Raw genomic sequence first — 21,427 nt, 5'->3', positions numbered from 1 at the left:
CACGGCGCATCTGTTGCCGCCTTGACAAGCGCTCAGATAACCGGAGCAGCCGTCAGTGTTGTTATGAACTCCTGGTGCTCCGCCCACTTCACCGCCACTGTGTCTGAAGTTAATGAGCGCGGAGCCAGCGAGGTGGACGTCAATCTGAATAGAAACCTAGAATGTATTACTACCACAGAAACTTGTGTGGGACTTGTACACAAATAGCTAATTACACTATATGTTTACACGTCGCTAAATCAGATTGAAACAGCACTGAAATACCGTTGAACAAACTTCAGCTGACTGAATCAATATTGACTCAACCTACATCTTAAAAAGTCGCTCCGGGCACCATTAAAGCTGATTAAATATTAAAATGATGTTGGCGGAACAAAACCTATTGGAAAATTGATATCTAAGAAGATGAAAACTTAATTGTTGCATATATGAAACTGAAATCATAATTATTCAAGGCTATAGTACTTAATTTACAATTCATGAGCTCCCCTTCCCTCCACCCCAAATGGTATCGCCCAGTTCAGACACTGTTTAATTAGTGGCATTTAAGTTTGCAAGTAAAACTACAGCATAATGTTGTTTTAACCTTGTCCTTTTAACATTTAAACTATTTACAGATTATTTGATTTTTAATCGTAGCCAAATAATCAACCTTAAAAAAACGTTGAATTAACTCTTGTTGTGTGAAGTTTCTCAAACATCAAACCCCAAAACTGGATTTTGCATTATGCTGTTACAGTGTTAACTTAATTTGTATTATTTCTTTTCTCTTTCATTGTATATTTTATCTTTCACATGCTGTATAAATACACTTGCTTGTTTAGGAGCTGACTACCACCACAATGTTGAACTTAGTTACCAGAGAAAATTCAAAATACCTGAAAGCATTCTTAATTAGCCACTCAGCATACAAAAGGCTCCTTCTGTCAAGTCACAGAACAGAAATGTATTCATTCTCTTTCAGTGAAACCTTTTTCGCTCATTTTGTTTGCTTCTGCTGTAATTCTTATCTGTAGTTGTGTTACAACTGCTAACAATCAAAATGAATCTTTATTTGACTTTGCTTTAGGTGTGTGATCATCAATAATCACGCAAACCTTATGTGAAGTCCTGCACCAGTAGACATGGATATTAGTGCAACTAGTTTTCATGTGCATCACCTACTCATTTCCTCCAAAACAGGCTGCCTCCACCAGCACATAATCATGACCACAGCAGAGTAACCACAATATTTTACCATACCAGTGGAGCCAGTGGCTATAAAACACTTATTTGGGGCAGCTGGATCTGTGCCATCCGGCAGTCTGGGTCCCAGCCCAGAGTAAAGCAAAGACTGCTGGGGGCCTGACTCCGTCTCTCCATAGTGCTGTTAGTGAGCTGTTCAACCATGGCATGGGTTACACAACCAACCTTTTGAGCTCTTCTTCCCCGCTTCCTCTAACTCCTCCTCCGAGCACTGTGTGCTTTATTCACCAACGTCAACAGATCCATTTGAAACTATTGCGACAGAGATGGAAAAGAATGCTGCCATGTCCATCACCGGTTTGGAAACAAAGACAGTTTAAAGAGAAACCTCCCTGAAAGGAGACTGAAGTGGTTTATTGCAGCCAGAACAGGCCTGGCTTTTGGATAAAGAATCAGCAATGTACATCCATGGAAAGAGATCCTATTTAGACCTCAACCTGAGTACACAGTCTGCAAGGGAATTAATTCAGAATATATAGCAGTTCTACAAAAACAGTTTTCAGTCTACATGCCAGATTACGTTGCCTACTAGACAATACAAATCAGACTAAAAATATCACCAGACTGCTCGCTTACCTGCCAAGAATAGCACAGGGAAGCTACAGCAAACCAAGGTAGCTCTGCAAGAAATATTACATTCTAAAAATAGAAAATGTAAATCAATTTCTTAAGATAATTGCCAGTAAAACTGATACAATTTGAATCTGTTTACCTCCTTCCAAACTTTTGAGGATATCATCAAGTTGAATCCAATGTTTACTGTATGCTTGTGTACAGCATTCTATTTATGTGAATGTTTATTAGGTGTCTAGTATTTACTATTTAACAACCACATTTACTGAAGACAGCAGAAATATCCTTCAAATCCTTTAGTTATTCTAGTGTTTATTTAACATATTGTCCGTGTGTGTCCACATTCACTTGTGCTACTTGTCATGAGGCTTCAAGTTTCATATGCATCTGTGCTTACATCAGAGTAAGAGGAGAAGCACAAAAAACCCCTGAAATCACAGGTAGAGTCACATTCTTGAACATTTATTTTGATGAACTGATTTGACACCATCTAGACAACTATCCCTGATAACACCAAACTAGCGAGATGAAGGCCTCAGGGGGAAACCCATGAGGCTGCCCACCATGTTCCTTGAGTCCAGCCTAATGGGGAGTCCAGACTACAGCTGCAGGCTCTCCACGGAACCTCCTTGAGGTTACCAAGTAGGAGAAAGGTCATTAATGAGAGGGAGGAAATTAAGACAAGTGCTTTTAGAGTTCACTTAAAATAAATGAGGCAAGATGGTCACTGCACAAGCAGGAAGCCAATGACATGTCTGTTTGGGAGTGTTTTAGTATGATCAGCTAATTATAGCCATTATAACTATGTTTTAGTCAGAAGACCAGATGTGATGGTCATTATGATGCTACCTGTGTGCCATGAGCCTTAAAGGGACAATGCTAAAAACATCCCAAAGGAATTCTTACTGACTGGACCATAAACCCCTTTACTCCTATCCTGCTGCATGATTCGCTGGAACAGGAAGATTTGCCTAAAATCAATAAACCTCCATCGGATTAACAGTTGGTGCACAATTTCCACTTCATAATGTGAGGACGTACACATTCCATGGAAAAAAAACACAGAAACAGACACAGGAGCTTGTCTGCATCGCAGCTCCTATAGTGACCACATGTGTTCATACAATTCGTAATGTAAAACACAAAGCTTCAAATACAAGTTTTTTTTTTCTCTCTTGGAAAAAAGCCCATAAAAATATCTGAAATGTAACAAAATCTGGCATTGTGCCCTAAACCACGGGTACAAGCCAGTCATGAAAAACCCCAACTCAGTCACAGGTTTTAGCTTTAGAACAAACTAGTATTTATCTACAATAGCTCTCTTCTACATCCCAGGCATGACCAGGTCTGTAACTTAAACACAGCGTGATACAAATATGACAGTAAAATCTTCAAAATTAAAGTTGCAACTATTAAACAAAGACAGGAACTCAATGATAGATAATAATACACGTTTCCCCCCCAAAGACTGCCACCAAGGAAGACTTTCTGTGTGCACTGTGTTCTCACTTCTAAAGCAAGCAAGGCTTCAAGTCAAGCTATTCCAACACAGGGCAGCAGACTCAGAATGACCCGTAACAGCGATGCAAACTTAACATGCCGGGCTGAGGCAGTGACCGAGGAAGCCAAATGGAGTACTGTTGACATCGGGGAGAGAATTTTCCAGTCCAGGTGCTCCAATAGAGAGAGAGAGAGACCACTGCTGCCTGTTCAGTCAGAGGAGCCCAGCAGGGTCTGTGAACCAATCCAATTTCATTAAGGTCCTTCAGGAGCGGCTGCGGTCCTCTTGGGTGCCCACCAGCATTTTACTGTACAGTTTCTGTTGCTCTTCTTTAAAGGTATCTTTTACCTTTCCCCTCTTCAATCCTCCATCCCTACAAAGGAGATCAGGAACGATTATTGATAATTATGCAGGTCACCCGTGTTTTATCTCTCATTTGATGTAACCCAATTTAACTTGTTGCTCAGAAAAACCACAAGTGTAACGGATAATGTCAACAGTCTTATTAGTCAAACTGTCGGCTATAAAAATGGTCTGTCATATTGTGAGCTGTAACATTTGTACTGACAGCAAGTGTGAGTGATGGGACAAAATATTTAAATATTTGAATGCTACAAATACAACTGAGTTTCCATATTACTGTTATTATTAACATGTAACAGTTGGGCATTTTAGACCACTGTATTTTTTGTTCTGGCCTTTTAAATGCAGAAGATTCTTAATTTAACTTTTTATAACAGTGTTGAATTAAATGAGAATGTAGTTGGACCAGTTTGTTCACTCTGTCATGTGGCAACTCCAGTTTAACGACAGGAATAAACTCAGTAAGCAAGAAAGAATTTAACAATCTTGTGTATGGGAGCACAGTCAAAATAAGCTAGTCGTTTTTATTTGTCATCACAGGCTGAACCAATACCATTGTTGTGATAAATCAGTTCTAAAAAGAGAGCCAATGAGAACGTACATGTGATCCACAGACCGGATGACCTAAATCATCTGGTAAATTTAATACAATTGTTATTGATGTCATTGATTATGTCTGTGCTGTTCCTGTGATGATGTGTCTGGTACAAATAGCCACCCATGTGTTGTAGCACGTTCTTTATTGCCTGTAGGTCAGAGGGTGTATATGTGAAAGCGGTATGGGCGCTATCTTACCACAGGAGGTCAACCAGTCCACCTTGCCTGGCTATAGCGGCCTTTACACGATTGGCGAACTGCACAGCGTCCTCTCCCTCCTGTTGGAGATGACTGACATAAATATAATGCTGGCAAACAAGTGGTCATAGCAAATAAATAACACCTAAATATAAATAAATAAATACATCATTTTATGAATTAAATCAAATATAAAGCCTTTGCTAAAGGCTACTGCTTTAAGAGAAAACCTCACATCCTACAAAAATACTGTGGTTATTGTCAGTTTTAAGAGATGGGCAGACAAAAGACAAAAGAGAGGCTCTGCAGTATAAAACAATTGGACTTGCTTGTTGATAAGTTTTGAACCCACTGTGTCAACCGACACAGAAAGAGCTGGGCTTATTGCCACAGCAAACTTATCACTGTAGGTTGGAGTGCCAAATGAACCCAGCCACCATAAATTCACTTTAGTTCACGGTCAGTGAATGTCTCTTACTCTGTACAAGAAAAAGTTATGGTTCAGTGGAAAAAAGCCACACCACAGTGCTCTGCTCTCACTCCATGATTCATATACCTCCTATAGGAGCCAAGATATACTTGATACTGTATACTGTTGAAACTGCAAGTTTACATACAATGTATAAACAGACATATAACCTTTTTTTCTCACTATCTGGCATTAAATGTGACTAAACTTTTCCTGTTTTAGGTCAGTTAGGATTACCAAAATTATGTTTGTTGGTTGTCTTGCTCCACACGCCTTGTCAGCTCTGCCCACAAATTTTTTACAGGATTGAGATCAGGGCTTCGTGATGGCTTCTCCAAAACATTGACTTTGTTGTCCTGAAGCCACTTTGTAGCTAATTTGGTGGCATGCTGAGGGTCAATGTCCTTTTGGAAAACCCATTTGTACCCAATCTTTAACTTCCTGGCTGATGTCTTGAAATGTTGCTTCAGTATTTCCACATAGTCTTCTTTCCTCATGATGCCATTCATTTTGTGAAGTGCACCAGTCCCTCCTGCAGTAAAACACCTCCACAACATGATGCTGCCACCTCCGTACTTCACAGTTGGGATGGTGTTCTCAGGCTTGCAAGTTTCCCCCTTTTTCCTCCAACTGTAACGATGGTCATTATGGCCAAACAGTTCAGTTTTAGTTTCATCAGACCACAGGACATGTCTCCAAAAATTAAGGTCTTTGCATTTGCAAACTGTAATCTGGATTTTTTTATATTGCTTTTGGGAGTAATGTCTTCTTCCTCTCTGAGTATCTTTTCAGCCCATGTCGGTACAGGACTGGTTTCACTGTGGATAATGACACTCTCTGACCAGCTTCAGCAGCATCTTCACAAGGTCTTTTGCTTTTGTTCTGGGGTTGATACGTACATTTCACACCAAAACACTTCATCTCTGGGACACAGAACCCGTCTCCTTCCTGAGCGCTATGATGGCTGGACATTTCCATGGTGTTTATACTTGTGTATAATTGTTTGAACAGATAAACGTGGAACCTTCAGGAATCTGGAAATTGTACCCAAGGATGAACCAGACTTGTGGCGTTCCACAATTTTCTTCCTGATATCTTGGCTGACTTCTTTAGATTTTCCATGTTGTCACAAAAGGAAGCAGTGTGTTTGACTTGTGCCTTAAAATAAATCTACAGGTGTGCCTCCAATTAACTCAAATGCTGTCAATGAACCTATCAAAAGCTTCCAAAGCCATGACATCATCATCTGAGCTTTCCCAAATAGTTTGAAGGCATAGTAACCTTAGTGTGTGTAATCTTCTGACTTTGAAGAAAGTAATAATTTAAAAAAATGTTTTAAAAAAAAAATTCTCTCTCTCATTATTCTTGCATTTAGCAAATAGAAATAATTTTGGTAATCCTAACTGACCTGAAACAGGAAAAGTTTAGTCTGATTTAATATCAGACAGTGAGGAGAAGAAAAAGGTTTTATGTCTTTTTATACAGTGTATGTAAACTTCTGGTTTCAACTGTATCTTGTATCTCTATGTTCTGCTGGACAGTCCAGTCTGTTTAAAAGTAAATCACGTTTCAAAAATTATTATTTAGACTATGGGGATGAAAAATATGTGCTGAATACAACAAAACAACATAAATATAATTGTTACATTTGTTAAAAGTAAATGAATAAGTTTATGTTGGGGTCTGACCTCTCTGGACATGGGAGGAAGGTACCACACACTGCAGACGATGGCCCAGCTGCTCATCATACGTAGAAGGTAGTTGACCATTCCAAACTTGCTGCTGTTCCAAAAAGCGTCTCCAAATCGGGGATCATACTGTGAGTATCAAACACCACAATTATTCACCATTACATGTATGATTTTAAACAAACAAACATTTAAAATGAACTACTGTGGATGGGTAAAACAACACATTGCAGATAAAAACAGCATAAAAACAAGAAGTCTCACCTTAATGGCTACAGGGTAGACTGTGGCTCCAATCTCAAAACTGCCTTTCTTAAACATCATAACTGATGTGTTGTTAATGCAGGTACCTGGGGATTTGAGTAGATTAAGTTATGAAAGACAAATGAGACTTGTGTGCTTTTTAAAGAAACAAGATGATTATAGCACGATTAGAAAATCTCTCCAAGCTCACTGAAATAAAACGTACCTTCTGGGAAGATGAGAATGGGCAGTTTAGATTTATCCTCTACATGGTCGCTTAATCTGTAAAACAAGAAGTATGAAGGCATCTCATCGAGACACAAAATGGATAAAAACAACAATATGTGAATTTCTCTAAATTACAAAACAGAAATTAAAAACTGAATGTCAAAAACCTATCAAGGTTACAACTGAGGGGACAATCCACACAAAAAACTACAACAAAAACAGAATAAAAACACAGACTGTACTTCTACCTTTTGGCCACTAGATGTCTGTCTTTTACTTCTGAGCGTTCAAACCAAACGTGTGGGCATGCTTTGACCATGGATCTCTGAATGACCCCCATCAGGCCACCGTGAATTTGGCCAACCTGAAGCAACACAAACACAAGCAAATAGCAACACATCTATTTCTGGTAGAAATGTCACTTCAACAGACAGTCAGCTGCACGTGTCAATGGTGTTTGCAGCTTCCTGCAAGGAAACAGCACAGTTACCATAGCATAGCAGCCGTCGCTGGCCAGGATGATGACATCGATTGGTGAAGTGTGGTTAGCAACACAGATGCCTCCATTCTTGGGTTTATTCTCACTAGGAAAGTGAGGACAAGAAGACTATTAAACCATGTATTATGAAGGCGCTATTACCAAGAACTACAACAAAGCTGAGTGTGGTAGCACGTGTCAAAATACACTTTTAGTGTACAATATTACTTCCAAGAAAGCAGTGCAAAACTATTTTTGAAACCATTATTAATAGACATGTGGGTCCTCTGCTTCTTCCACTTTTCTTAGAAGAAACAAAGCAGCCCATGGTGTCTATGTTAAAAGATGTGACTCCCTGAGTATGCAGGACCTGAAAGTACTGCGTCCACATTCCATAGATAGGGTTACAATCTTAAATAGAGAGGGAGAGCAACACTTTCTATGTCAGTTGTGTATTTTTAGCACCAGACAGGGGAGGAATACATGTTACAACAGGCAAAGCCAGATAGATATTCAGAAAGCCATAAAAATGACAGATACCTGTCTTACCTCTAAGCACTTAATTTGTATCAGTCAATCAATCACTGGCAATCCAATATCACAGTTTCTTATGAGAGATGAAAGTGTGTTTGTTGCTTAAATCTTACCTCTCCACCTTCTGAGTTTACAAAGTAACGGAAATAACATTTTAGTATAAATTTTCATTCTAACAAGAACCTGCTTGTATTCTGGGTGGCACTTGAAGATATGAGCACATAAACAGTCATAATTCTTACAGGTAAAATGAGCAACGTCACCAACAATGTCCCTTTATGATTTCACATTCAGTCATGCCTGCAGTACAGTTAACCAGAAGTGACACCAGCTGCTGCAGACAACAGTTTATGAGCAAGTAAACAAGGCACCAGCTTCCTCCTGTACATCCTGTTGCATGTGAACTTGTCTTGATAAAAGTTCTGTCTCCTGTTTAATGTTAGACTCTCACTCTGTCATATTTAAGTAAATTGTTTCCCTTACTGGGAAACAAGCCCAGCTACATCTGCTTGAATCAGTAACAGTAGATAAAACCTGTACACAGTCTATGCACGGTAGTAACACTTTAACATTCAGCAGCTCTGGGCAATTTGAAAATGACTGAACCTTGGTCAGGCACTTTGGTTCGTCTATAAGAAAATATTACTGGGTTTTGTTCTTCACCTCGGCTCATAATGGCCGTTGCAATGAATATGAATGTCTGAGTCTAGCTTTAGGCACTCTTCCTTTTATGCTCACACTCTGGCTGCTCGAATTTCAACTGCTAACACACCCTGGTTTCTGTTCTCTGCACATAACTCATCTGCCATTATGTAACCTGGATGGGGCCCTCTGCCGCCAGAACAGGAGGTCTGCTGCAGACCACGTTTGAGAAAGAATAATAATGGGACTACGGGAATAAGCTGAGCAGCCCTTGAGTAGCTTGGACTTTTCAAGGTATGCACTTCTGGATTAAAACTTTAGACCAGATCTACATCAAAGCTACCAAATGTATCGTGGACTTTCTTGAAAGCTTGCTCCCTTACGCGAAACTATGTAAAAAAAAAATAATTTGCTAAAAGCATCAAATACTTAAGATACCATTTGTGCCACTGACCACTTTACACCATTAGTCATCTTTTGCACATTTTTTTTTCTCTCCTTTTGTTTGTGTAATGTAGTTACGCCCACAGCAGTGAACAAGTGAGCAGCATTGCAGAGCTCTGCCCAAATAAAGCTTTTGCAGTGTTTTAACCACGTTCTAGAGGTGTGGCTGCATGCAATTTACTATCAAGTAAATGTGAAACAACAAACAGAAAAACGTTGCACCATTCTATATTTTCAGGCAAACCTTGAGATTTTTTGTCAAGACACGGTACACAAAACAAATACCAAAAAAAAAAAATGGGGAAATGACCAACAAAATTGAGAAAGTGCTTTGAAACACTGTGGCACCAAATGTTGCAATGTTGCATTTATCAACTGATCAAAGTGGTGGCAGCCAGTGGGAATGATAGCAAGCTAAAACCCCTGCCAAACGGGTCAAGTTCGTCTGTAAAAATATTTGCAGTTGTAATATCCATCCATCCATTCATTATCTATACAGCGCTTAATCCTCACTAGGGTCACGGGGGGCTGGAGTCTATCCCATCTGACTCAGGGTGAAGGCAGGGGACACCCTGGACAGGTCACCAGTCTATACAGGGCTACACTTAGAGACAGACAACCGAGCACACTCACATTCACACCTACGGACAATTTAGAATCATCAGTTAACCTCAACATGTTTTTAGACTTGTGGGAGGAAGCTGGAGAACCCGGAGAGAACCCACGCTGCACGGGGAGAACATGCAAACTCCACGCAGAAAGATCCCCCACCGGCTCGCACCAGCGACCTTCTTGCTGCGAGGCAACAGTGCTACCAACTGCGCCACCTTGCAGCCCCAGTAGTAATATGATTACTTTAAAATAATCTGATGTTCTGCTTTAGCAAACTGGTCTGGCTGTTGTGGGCCTTTTGCCGATAATTGTTTAGCTTTTATTATTTCTGTTACCAGAGTCCTGTGCATCTGATATAATAAGGTAACTTGAGATCACTCATCCAGTTGCACACACACTTTCAGAGCCATAGAAAAAGGTCCTAATGAAAGTCATTAGTGAAATAACACACAAATATGAGGAAGAACGGTGAGGGTCTTTTACCTGTCATGGTAGGTTATAATGGCAGTTAGAGCTCGGACGCATATTCTGTAGCACATCAAATGGACTTTCTCACTCAGAAAATTTTTCATCCTGCAAAAAGGAGAATACAATGGCATGCTCATGTCCAGAGGTCTGAGTGGATATTTTTGCTAAATTAAAACAAAGTAGCTTGTGTCCAGGCTCACCTTCCATTTGGCAGCAGCCCAACCACAGAGGTGAGGAACACAAGGAGGCCTACACCAGTGAAGGCAAGAGTTACCCTGGAGGAGAGACCGACAGGCAGGTTACTTATAATCGTCTGACCAATGAAGGAACCTTACAAGAAAACACTCATGTAAAGGAGGGATTCCATGCTTTGTAGGACTGGACAACATAGCTGAGAGGTTTACCATGATGATCGGTTGTATTTATCAGTTGATATGGATACTTATTGAACATTTTTAATTATTTATTTTTTAATAAAGGTCAGGAGAATCAAGGTTTATTTTGAATTTAACCATCTTACATAGAATGGAACCATTTGAACTTATTTATCAAGGCACACAAGCAATAATTTTAACGGTAACAATGAAAAACCCAAACAAAAACCCAAATACGTTCACACAAAAATAAGCAGTGTAGTAGTTATCTTCATTTCTTTAACTCGTTTGAGTTCTGTAGTGTTGACTCTTAATTCTTCTGAACTTCTTATTGTCATAACCACTTCCTCAAAAAGGGACGGGAGATTGTTTATGTGTTGATTCACAACAGTAAACCTTCCGCATTGCTCCGCCGCCCACTCGTTTATTGTGACAGAGCCCAACACTTCCGCAAACATTCTTCTTCATGGCTGCATTTACAAGGCTACGGAAGCCTCGCAGGATAACAATTAAGTCCAACAATTTAACCCTTTGACGTTCTAATTACATAATAAATATCTGCATTTCAGCAACAAACATGACTATTTCCTAAACTATAATAATAATACTGCAAAATGGCGCTTACAAGCAGGAATTAAGGAATCATCTCACATTGCTTTTTTTTTTTTTTTTTTACACTTTAAATAAAAAAAGAAAGTAAAACCCAAGAGGACGACCAGGGCAAAACACCACAGCACTCAGATTAATGTTCAGAGTTCGTGCCAGTAAATCGGTTAGGTGGAAGTGGTGGGGAACACTTGATCGGAGTGATTTTACACAGCAAAGCCCGTCTCGCAAAGGCAACAACGAGTCCCCAACAGCCGCTGCCTCCAGCAGGGCAGATCAGAGGCAACAAGAGACCCAGGTGGCTGCACACTAGAGCACCTCAGGAGACTTACATGTCATGGGGAGAGCGACAGGCAGCGAAGGGGCTCAATTACAGAGTATGACAGGTTGTTTAAGAACCAGGGAGGGAGCATGTCTGGGGTTTGTTCATGCAACCAAACCTTGTGGTTTTTTCTCCATGTGCTTTAATGGCAGTTTGCATCTCATACATTTAGTTAAAATTACCTCTAATCAACAATTTTCTTACTGCGACTGATGAAATGTGTCAGCACCTTTCGCAATTGTTTTATCACGCAGGCTTCTCTTTTGATTCCACAGTCTTAAAACTAATTAGTCTCTTGGTGAAGAATATGATTGTTGCAAATAAAAGTTTCCTTCAGTTCTGCAAGCTTTCACAGAGAAGAGTAACTCAGTTAACCTGTAAAGGGCACGAGTAATGTCCAGGAGAGCACAGTAACATGCTCTCCTCTACTCCACAACTTGCAGGAATGCATATTAGGCAGCAGTTAAGCTGGCCAACACGTCGACTTAATCTGGATGAACCAATCATCCAGGGTTGGAGAAGGTGCTGATTAAATTGTGCGAGGATTAGAAAAAACATTAGCGAGGTGAAGGTTTCATGCGTGTGGTGAGCCAAGCCAATATTGAACTGGATAAGGACTGAATGTGAGAATGTATTAGTCGGACAGGAGACTAGAGTGATGTCTGTTTGTGCAGCGGTGGCCTGATTCGTCTCCCCACTGGCTACTGGACATGAGCCAACCAGGCTTAGTACTGAGTCACTGTCCTCTCCAAGATGAGCTGGACTGAGAATCTCTTTCACTCTCCCTTACTCACTGCATGTGCCAGCGTTTAATGTCACTTATGGAGCAGTGTCAAATTCCATGCACTGTACACACATTGAGGTTTTTTTTTACAATCTGAACACATGACAAATACAGCTGTATGTTGTGTCATCAACTTTAAAACACATTTCTAATCACTACTAGCATAGAAAATAAGACCAATTTCACTTGTGAAAATATAGAACTTCAAAAGAATCTGAATTCACAACAGTGCACCATGAACTCCAACTTTTTTTTAGACTTTTATGACAGAACATAACACAAAAAGGTCATGTCTAATAACAACTGAACACAGTCCTGGATATGAACCAAACCCTGCCAGCTGGAGTCTTTTTGCCTTTTTCCTTCTGTCACAGTATAGATTTGTTCCTAGTCAAACAACGTGCTTGTCAGGTGGGCTGGAAACTAAAGTTCCCACAGGTATGAATGTGTTTCTTGTCTATATGTTGGAATCCTGTGACAGATGAAAGGCCTGTCCACGGTGTACCCAACCTTATATGATGGACGGTTAGAAATAGGCTAAACTTTTGAAATAAGTTAGTTAAATCCAAATATAAACTTTGTTTACATACATCAAAATCACAGAATAATATGAGGGGGTCAAATTAGCTGTGGCAATATTTATGGCCATTTTTCAAATTTGAGCTATGTTAAACTGATACTGGAGGGACTCCAATTTTTAAATTTTTAGCTCAGTCTTAATGTGTTTGGTCTGCCAACAATGAGGGTCAGTCTTCTAATATTAAACAACCAATAGTTCGCTTTCAACAGTGCTGTCAAGAGAATTTAAAGTGAACTTTTGAAATGTCCAAATAAATAATTTTTTTTTTAAGAAAACATGAATTAGACTTGTCTCCACTAGCTGCTATGGAGTAAATAAATGAGGTTGCATAGTGTTGACAGAAGGTGGCGGTCCAGTCTACAGTACACATGGCTATAATATGTAGAGTAAAAGCAGTCAGCAACAAAACCAGGTGTTTGCCAATTGCTAAAAAAAAACCTTGAAAAAGTAGACATAAACTAAACTTTGGCCATCTGTGAGAGTGAAAAGGAAAAAGAGTTTTCTGGAATTGTTTATAAGTACTCTTTTATCTCAGCTGGTATTAACCGGAAACAGTTGATCACTCATGTAAGTTAAATGAACAAGTCAAAAACCACAAATTCAAGTGTATAAACTTCTACAAGAAATTGAGGAACTTTTTTAGAATTCTGCCATGTACATATTTTTGATGCAATACTTGAATGCACATAAGAATATGTTACAGAAACACGACTCCTGTGTTGGATGTGTAGCTAATACCTGAGAGGGAGCAGGAAACCATAGCGGATCAGCAGGCCCAGCCCCCATAGGACCGTTAGCCTCAGGCTGATATAGTGGAAGTTGTTGTTGCTGCGGGTCAGTAGATTCCAGGACTCCAACTCCTCAGCAGAGAACCGCTTTGTCACCTCATCATCCATGATGCTTTCCACTCCTCGTCGAGCAAAATAGAAGATGTCAGACATCTCAAACTCAGGGGCTGAGTCCAGATCTTTGTTGCTGCCACTTCGCCGGATCTCCTTGATTTCCTCCTCCAAAGAGGTGGGCTCCTTGGCAATGATAGCTGCAGCAGGCCAGAGAGTCATATTGTCAATGATGCTCATCTCTAAAACAAATGCACCTACTGAAACAACACATGCAAGAGAGCAAAGTATCTTACCATTTGAGTAGGGTTTATACAGGAGGTGATTCTTTTCCTTCGCTCCTCTCTCTATCCTAAGTGTGGCCCACTAAAAAGAAAGAATCAAAGGTGCACAAACACATGAGTGACCCATTGTTTAACACATAAAAAATAACTGAAAATTGCTAATTTTACATTTTTGTTTAAGTCTGAAAAACAGCAATGTTTAGAAAAGGCCGCCCTGACATCGTGTAGAAAGTTTCTGTGGCAACTGCTGAACTGGAGAACTGTTGACATTCATTACAAGAAACTACTTAAGATTCCTCCTGCTTCGAAATTTGGTTATTCATGTTGTAAACAGTCAGGGTACAAAACTTGAACAAAGCTGAAGGAAACAGATTCTGAATTGCTAGAATTTGACCTAATCCTGAACCAATAATATGGTCATGTGGAAAGAAACATTTACTTCAGAACATTTTAAAGAGTAAAGACTTGATCCTCACTGAAATTATGCTTTTTAATCAATGTGATATACTCAAATTACACATTTGTGTCATTTGCACAATGTTTTTTAATCACATCTTCATATTCATAAAATTTAAATTAGGCAACACAGATTCAATGCCAATGGTTACAACATGTGACGGGTGGAACTTATCTTATTTAAACTACTAGCATTCTTGTTCTGCTGTTCTCTTTAAGTTGTGGATGTCTATAAGTCTGCCAAAGGGTTTAGAAGGTCTCAAAATTAAACCATTCCAATGAAGAAAATCATCAGTCAGTGGGGCAGACTGGACTAACTGCCCTACAAAAATCATCAAGAGCACTTCAATGACAAAAAGAAATTTCTAAGAACCACAAAATGTCATCACAGGATCTGTAACTAACTGTTGCAACTAATGGTGTCAAAGTGCATGTGTCTACAATCAGAAAGAGACTGCACAAGTTTCAATTGCATGGGAGGTGTGCCAGGAAAAAGCCTCGTCCAAAAAGTTAGTTAAAAGCAGGCCTTTTAGTGTAATGTGCTCTGGACAGACGAATCCAAGATCGAGTTGTGTGGCTGCAGTGATAGTAGACATGTTTGGTGCAGAACAATGACAGCGTCTATGGAAAAGAACCTCAGACCAAGTAGGAAACATGGTGGCAGAACTGTTTTCGTTTGGGGGTTTCTTTGCTGCCTCAGGGATGTGGCAGGTTACAGTAATTGATTCAACTATGAATTCTTCATCATATTAAAGAGTGCTTGAACATAATGTGAGGTCATCTGTCTGAACGTTGGAGCGGAGCCAGAAGACGACTTTTCAATGGAATAATGATCCTAAGCGCACTAGCAACTCTGCCAAGGAAGAAATGGAGGGTTATGTAATGGCCTAGTGAAAGCTTAGGTTTGATTACCGTTGAAAATATATGAGGGGGGCTTTGAAATGTACAGTACATACAAGAAAACCTTCAAGTATCTTGCAACTATCTTGTAATTTTGCATGGAAGATTGGTCTTCAAAACCTGAGGATGCCAATGTGAGAGACTAGTGGACAGCTCTCCAAGACATCTACAAAGAGTTATTTCTGCTACAGGGGGCAATACTAGCTCCTGAGGCCATGAGGGTGTACTTACTTTTATTTACAATATGACAACTATTGATACTTTTGTTGAATAATTGATTGAAAAAGTACATTTTACTTGTTGTGTTGTTCAAGTGTATCACCTCGATCTGCAGCAACTGATTCAATAAAGATTAAATGTTTGTCCAAACATGTCAAATAATTCCACTCCATTTGGACTTAAAGTTTTCATATGGCAGTATCACCAAGTATATCTATACTCACTGCCTTGCAAATAATAAACTAACATTATAATGCCCACTTCTCCTTGCTTGATGGTAAAATCAGCGATTCTAATCCAAAAGTTTTTGTCAAGTTCAGTGAATATTTCTTAATGGTCCACTAGCTGTCTGTGCTATGATTGAGAAACAAACGAAGTGTCTAGACCCAGTCGTGATAACACCACTCCAGCATGTCCCGAGCACATGTGTGCATGCTTGTGCACAGCACGGGGGAAAGCCAGGGGGAGGGGAGATGGGAGGAAAGGGTGCAATGGGAGCCAGAGGGACTGTAAATCTGACACATGCTAACTACACTAACTAGTTAAATACCAACAATCGTCCGTCGGATCACAGACTCCACCTTTTTTCATGCATACTATTCTACAATAAGTGTCAAAAGTATATCATCGAATGTACAAGCCAAGCCTTTAGCATGTACTCTGCATGCAGAGACAAAAACAAACTGAGGGGCAGGAAAAGGACATAGTGTTCTCCCAGCTGTAAGCCAAGCTGGAAAGATCAGGAAATTATGGACTGGGATGTGCTGGATGTGTTTCACTTCGCCAACGTTTTCAGAGCACACTTCCTACCACAAAATGTGATAACTTCAAGCTTTGTCTGCATCAATCATAGACGGAATAAACAGTGTAAGGAAGGTCCATTTCCATAAATACTGAATAGCAATGCTGGGTGTGAATGTCTGTTGAGGTCAGAAACCCTGGCATTTAGCCAAGGGCGCTTGAAAAAGAAATTCTAGGAATGTTGAGTGATGCCATGGCTTTGTGTGCACCTGAAGGCTGCACAAGTAATTCTGAAAAGCTAACTCTAAATCATTGAAGGTACAATTCTTTCTAACGTGCAGCTGCCTGTAACAATTTTTAATTTTCGTATTAAAAAACAAAACATGTGGAACATTCAAAAAAGATTTGAAGATGAAGAACATTTTGCCCACAGCTCTAATATTTCCACTTGATTGCCCTCATCACTCAAACTGAATAGGCACACACATTACAGTCCAGAATTACTTCTGTTTTCTTTTACAGCTATCTTTAAATCATGCCATGACAAGTTGTAATACTGAGTCATCGACTGAAAACGCAGTTGACAGTGACGGTTGTTTGGGTGAACCGAGGAGAACACAGAGAACAAAACAAAGCACGTCAATCAAAGCACGCGTCTCTGGAGCGCCATGTGAAAAAGAGGTTTGAACTTCTTTATCTCCTGTGCAGCATTACAGATGAAGGATTAAACACCTTCAAATGTTATGATCAGGGAATATTGATCGTAATGTATAGTTACACCAATGAACTAACAGCAAAACTAAATATCACTGTAAGTCTTGGGTCGAACTGATTCAATCCAGCTCAGTCTTGGCTGTACGCCTAATCATGGCCATGACATCTCCCTTTATACTGTGAGAACTTGAGAAAACACTGCTTCAGAACACCACACATTCTGTACTGCATCTGTCCTCTGACCTTTTCTTGAAATCTAATGGCTGCCGCTGGAATCGTGAGCTAAGAACATCTCTCCTATCTCCCACCGGTTCATTTATTTCTGGCACAAGATCTGTTCTCAGAGGTACACGATGAAAAGTGATGACTGCTTTACTAGTGATGATACACTACAGCAGAGCAGCTGATGCATTCGTGTCGTTGCTGGCGATCCAGGCTCTTTTCTTCAAAGTGAAAACTGCAAATCAGTAAGCAATATTGAGCCACATCACGGACAACAGTTACTGACAGCGTCTGCGGTTACATAACACGGGAAGAATGGCCCGCGGCTGTGACGCTAATCTGTATCAGTCAGTTAATACAATGGCTGCTGGTTAGACACAAGCATAAAGCCTGCACTTGACCAATGCCTTGAGATGTGCATGTGATAGAAGTAATTTCCTAAAACTTACTTCCCCTTTTGTAATACAAAACTTTTAGACATTGCCTTTCAGTACAGAAAAAATGCACAATCAGAGGAACAATGCCAACAACTTGTTATGGCAAGAGTGGAAAATAACTACAAGATGAAAGACACACCTTTAGCTGTACTATTATGTTGTGTGTACAGCTTCAATCAATAATCATTCATGATCACCACAACGCCTCAAACTGCAGTAAACATTCTGTTTTCTCATTTCTTTGTATAAACACAAAGCAATAGGTCATTACGAGGCAGGCTCTTACCTCAAAGAGCTTTAACAACGTTTTCATGTAAAGACGGCGGATGCCAAAGGACACCCCGAAGATGGCAGGCACGATGATGAAGACCAGCAGCAGGGTGAACCACACGGTGAAGGAGATGCCCAGCAGGATACACACCAAGTTATCAAAAGGGTTGAAGAAGAGCTCCATCTTGAAGTCAGCGGGGCGATCAAATGAAACTGTTGAAATCACAGGGCTGAGCAGATGTCAGAGGAGGTTCTGGTCTCCACCTCCTGGCCCCAAGTGGCCCTTAGCTTTTGTCACAAAGAGGCCTTCATCAAGATAACTAGGGGATGGAGCTTCTCCTCACAATGAACAGAGAATCAATATAAATACAAGGGACCATTCTGAAGCTGCCCTTTTGGGCAATATCCATGAATTTCACGAGTTTCACCATGAATAAGTTTCTGAATACGAGCTGAATTCACTTCCAGGAAAAAGGTGGGACTGAAGTAATGGTCTGTCCTTGCTGCAGATGTCCTTCTTGCTATTAGAGAGGAGCTTCCCGCTGGTGAAAGAGATGTAAACAATGAAACCAAAACAACGGAGCACAGCAGGTGGTTCTCTTGTGTGGTGGAGATCCGGGGGCTCTGCGGCTCAGTGTCACCTGCAGAGATGTAAACAAACAGTCAGGGCTATCTGTAACAGCACAATGTCCTCCTCGGCCTGACAGCATGGCGTGTAATTTAATAATGTAAAACAGAAAGCGTGTCCTTGTGTCAGCGGCTCCTGTGTGCACCTCAAACACCGGCGAGCACAACTTGATGCTAGTCTGCGGCTGTACTGAAAAGAAACAAGAGGCGACTAGTCTTTGGAAAAGCCTACCAGTCGTGTGTGTTTCTTTTCTGTGGAGGGGAAGATAACTTCAAATTCTACTGTTATCAGCCGCGGTGCAGAGATAACCGCGTTAGCGAGAGGCCCTCCATCCTCCTGCCCTGTGATGATGCAGCAGGACGGCTAACGAGAGCCTCCATCCCCGGTACCACCTCTCTGGATTAGCTTGGCTCACCAACACCTCGCATTTAGCTGAAGCTCTCTGTGACAATTTAGCAGCCTTCTCAAGACACACGAGCAATTAAGGGCGAGCCTAAAATAGAGGCCGGTAGTGAAACTGAAGGCTATACACGGACGGTGTGAAGCCTGAGCTGAAGTTAGCTTGTGGCCTCAGAGCTAACAGCGGAGCTAAACGTGTCTCCTGGTGCTAACGTTAGCCTGCTGCCTCAGCCCGGGAGCCCCGCACCGACTGCCACAACCGTGGACTTAAAAGCCTGCATTCGGTGCCTTTATGTGTTATCCTAAGTGTAAAAATACTCGTAGTTCAGAGGACTTGCTAGTGAACCAACCTCCAGTCACGTTGGGTCCAGCGCCGGTACAGCGGCTCTCACTGCTCCATCACTTTGTCTTTGTCTCGCGGACTGAAGCCAAACTCCACCCGTCGGACACCACGAGCACGCAGCGGGCAGCCCGAGCTGGCTACGTATGAGGCGGCCAGCCCCCGGTCGATCCCCCGACGGCGACACGCTCAGGTCCGCGCTGACTCCTGCCGGTGCTGCCGCGCTACTACACCGGTGGGAGGTGTTTGACCACCGCTGCTCCGGGAACACACGCTTCAAACACGAGCACATGGAAATAATGAGCTGCAATGGGTGCAGCATGCAATTAAACGAAGCAATTAGAATGCACACAGATTCAGAAACAACTAAATCAGATTAAAGCATCATAGGTGCAATGTAAAAAGTATTGAACGTAAAACCCTATTTAACTAAAAGTATCATCAAGAAAACGTACTCAAAGCATCTGAAGTAAAACTTCTCATCATGCAAAATGGTCCATTTTACTATCATATGCATTATATTATTGGATTAGAATAATTGATTAATTAATGAGCACCTTACTTTAATGTTTCAGTTTGAGCTACTCTCAGCTACTTTACATACTGCTGGGGCTCATCTTATATGAATGCAACGTAATTCACTTGCTTATTCAGACTTTATATTAAGGCAAGATAGGACAAGAAAAAAATATATATATATACTTTTTTTTTTATTTTAATTTTTTTTTTTTTTCAATTTTGAGATTTTGGGTTATTTTGCTTCTTAACTTGTGTTTTTTTCTGACTGAAAAAAAGAAAACGTTTGTCTTTTGAATATTATTGCAAATTAGAGTACACTTAATGAGACAATACCCCAATTAGCAATTTAACCTCTTAAGACCCGGTGTCCACATGGGTAGACATCACATTTTAGGTTACATTACCACTAGTGATTTTTTTTTTTATTTCATTATTTAGTTATTTTAAAAGTTTAGTTTTATACATATTTAAAAACATATTTTTAAAAATGTATTGTATTTTCTTTATCTTATTTTATTATTATTTTATTATTATTTTATTATTATTTTCTCTTTGCTATTTGACCAGATCAAATAGCAAAGAGAAATAAAAAATGCATATCAAACAAGAGCTCAGGTCTTAAGAGGTTAAACATAAAACTTCAGAAAATGTGCAATGCAAAAAAAATGTCATAATGAAATTAATCAAATGGGGAAGTTTCACAGTGATGTCTGTATTTTTATAACATTTTATTCCTGAAAGTATGGCTAAAAATGATTTTTTTTCTACCTGGTGACCGTATTTTCTGATTCATATTAATAATAATAAAGATATCCAGAATACCCTATGTAAAACATCTTTGGCTTCTAACAAGTAAATCAAACAAGAATTTTGAACCTGGGTTTATCTACTGTACAGATTTCTGTTCTGAAAATAATTGAAATTACAGCAGATTTCGGTAGAAACTACCTCATATTCATATTTAAACATTTCAGAAAACCTAAAACACAAAATCAGATTGTCTTCATTTGACTAATCAAGTGGGCAAGTTCTGTGGCAATATCTATTATATCTATATCTCTTAAAAATTGTACCTTCTGTCTCTCTTTAATAATCAGAATCTGCAAAATAACTATCGAGCAAAGCTTTAAAATAAATGTAGTGAAGCACAAAGTACAATATTTGTCCACACAATATCATGGAATAATAGTAGAAAGTAGCATAACATGGACATACTTTAGTAAAGGTACATAAAAATATACTTAAATACGATGCCTGACTAAATGTGCTTGGTTATATTCCATCACTGTAAGCTGTGTACCCTTGTTTAATTTTTCCTAATACAATTCCTCAATGCTTCAGTGAGCACAAACAAAATGCAATTACCGGAAACCTCAAATATCTGAAAGTCAAAGCAAACAAAGCCAACATTTTATCTGCATGGCTGGATGCACCAAATGGAAAGCTAGAAAATTAACTGTAGATATTTCTGCTATTTGTATGAACCAACTGTTTAAATAATTCAGCATAC

The 21,427-nt window shown here is 39.9% G+C and overlaps 1 protein-coding gene across 2 annotated transcripts; it reads right to left on the bottom strand.

Moving 5' to 3' along the window:
- Positions 1 to 3,490: 3,490 nt before the first annotated feature.
- LOC103357655 (glycerol-3-phosphate acyltransferase 4) lies at positions 3,491 to 19,513 on the bottom strand. Of its 2 annotated transcripts, none has more exons than XM_008282294.1 (13): positions 19,409 to 19,513; positions 18,048 to 18,672; positions 14,085 to 14,154; positions 13,688 to 13,988; positions 10,484 to 10,558; positions 10,299 to 10,388; positions 7,596 to 7,689; positions 7,354 to 7,469; positions 7,104 to 7,159; positions 6,899 to 6,984; positions 6,635 to 6,763; positions 4,478 to 4,557; positions 3,491 to 3,692 (listed from the first exon to the last, which is right to left on the bottom strand). In XM_008282294.1, the coding sequence occupies exons 2-13, from the start codon at positions 18,213 to 18,215 to the stop codon at positions 3,584 to 3,586; spliced, it is 1,374 nt and encodes a 457-aa protein (XP_008280516.1). In that variant the 5' UTR covers positions 18,216 to 18,672; positions 19,409 to 19,513; the 3' UTR covers positions 3,491 to 3,583. The 2 variants fall into 2 exon arrangements, with proteins under 2 accessions (XP_008280516.1, XP_008280518.1); XM_008282296.1 differs by lacking the exon at positions 19,409 to 19,513 and adding an exon at positions 18,891 to 19,155.
- Positions 19,514 to 21,427: the final 1,914 nt, after the last annotated feature.

Source organism: Stegastes partitus, unplaced genomic scaffold (assembly GCF_000690725.1).
Source record: "Stegastes partitus isolate 25-593 unplaced genomic scaffold, Stegastes_partitus-1.0.2 Scaffold266, whole genome shotgun sequence".
NCBI lineage: Eukaryota > Metazoa > Chordata > Actinopteri > Pomacentridae > Stegastes > Stegastes partitus.
Note: the sequence above shows the minus strand (reverse complement) of the source record. Positions and strands in the feature narration are given on the sequence as shown.

Excerpts from the sequence above, each read along its gene's own strand:
- LOC103357655 (XM_008282294.1), bottom strand. The coding sequence starts at position 18,215 with ATGGAGCTCTTCTTCAACCCTTTTGATAACTTGGTGTGTATCCTGCTG. Across the intron at positions 10,559-13,687 it reads GGTTTCCTGCTCCCTCTCAG|GGTAACTCTTGCCTTCACTG; the intron begins GTATTAGCTACA and ends TCTCTCCTCCAG. Across the intron at positions 4,558-6,634 it reads TTCCTCCCATGTCCAGAGAG|GAGGGAGAGGACGCTGTGCA; the intron begins GTCAGACCCCAA and ends CATCTCCAACAG.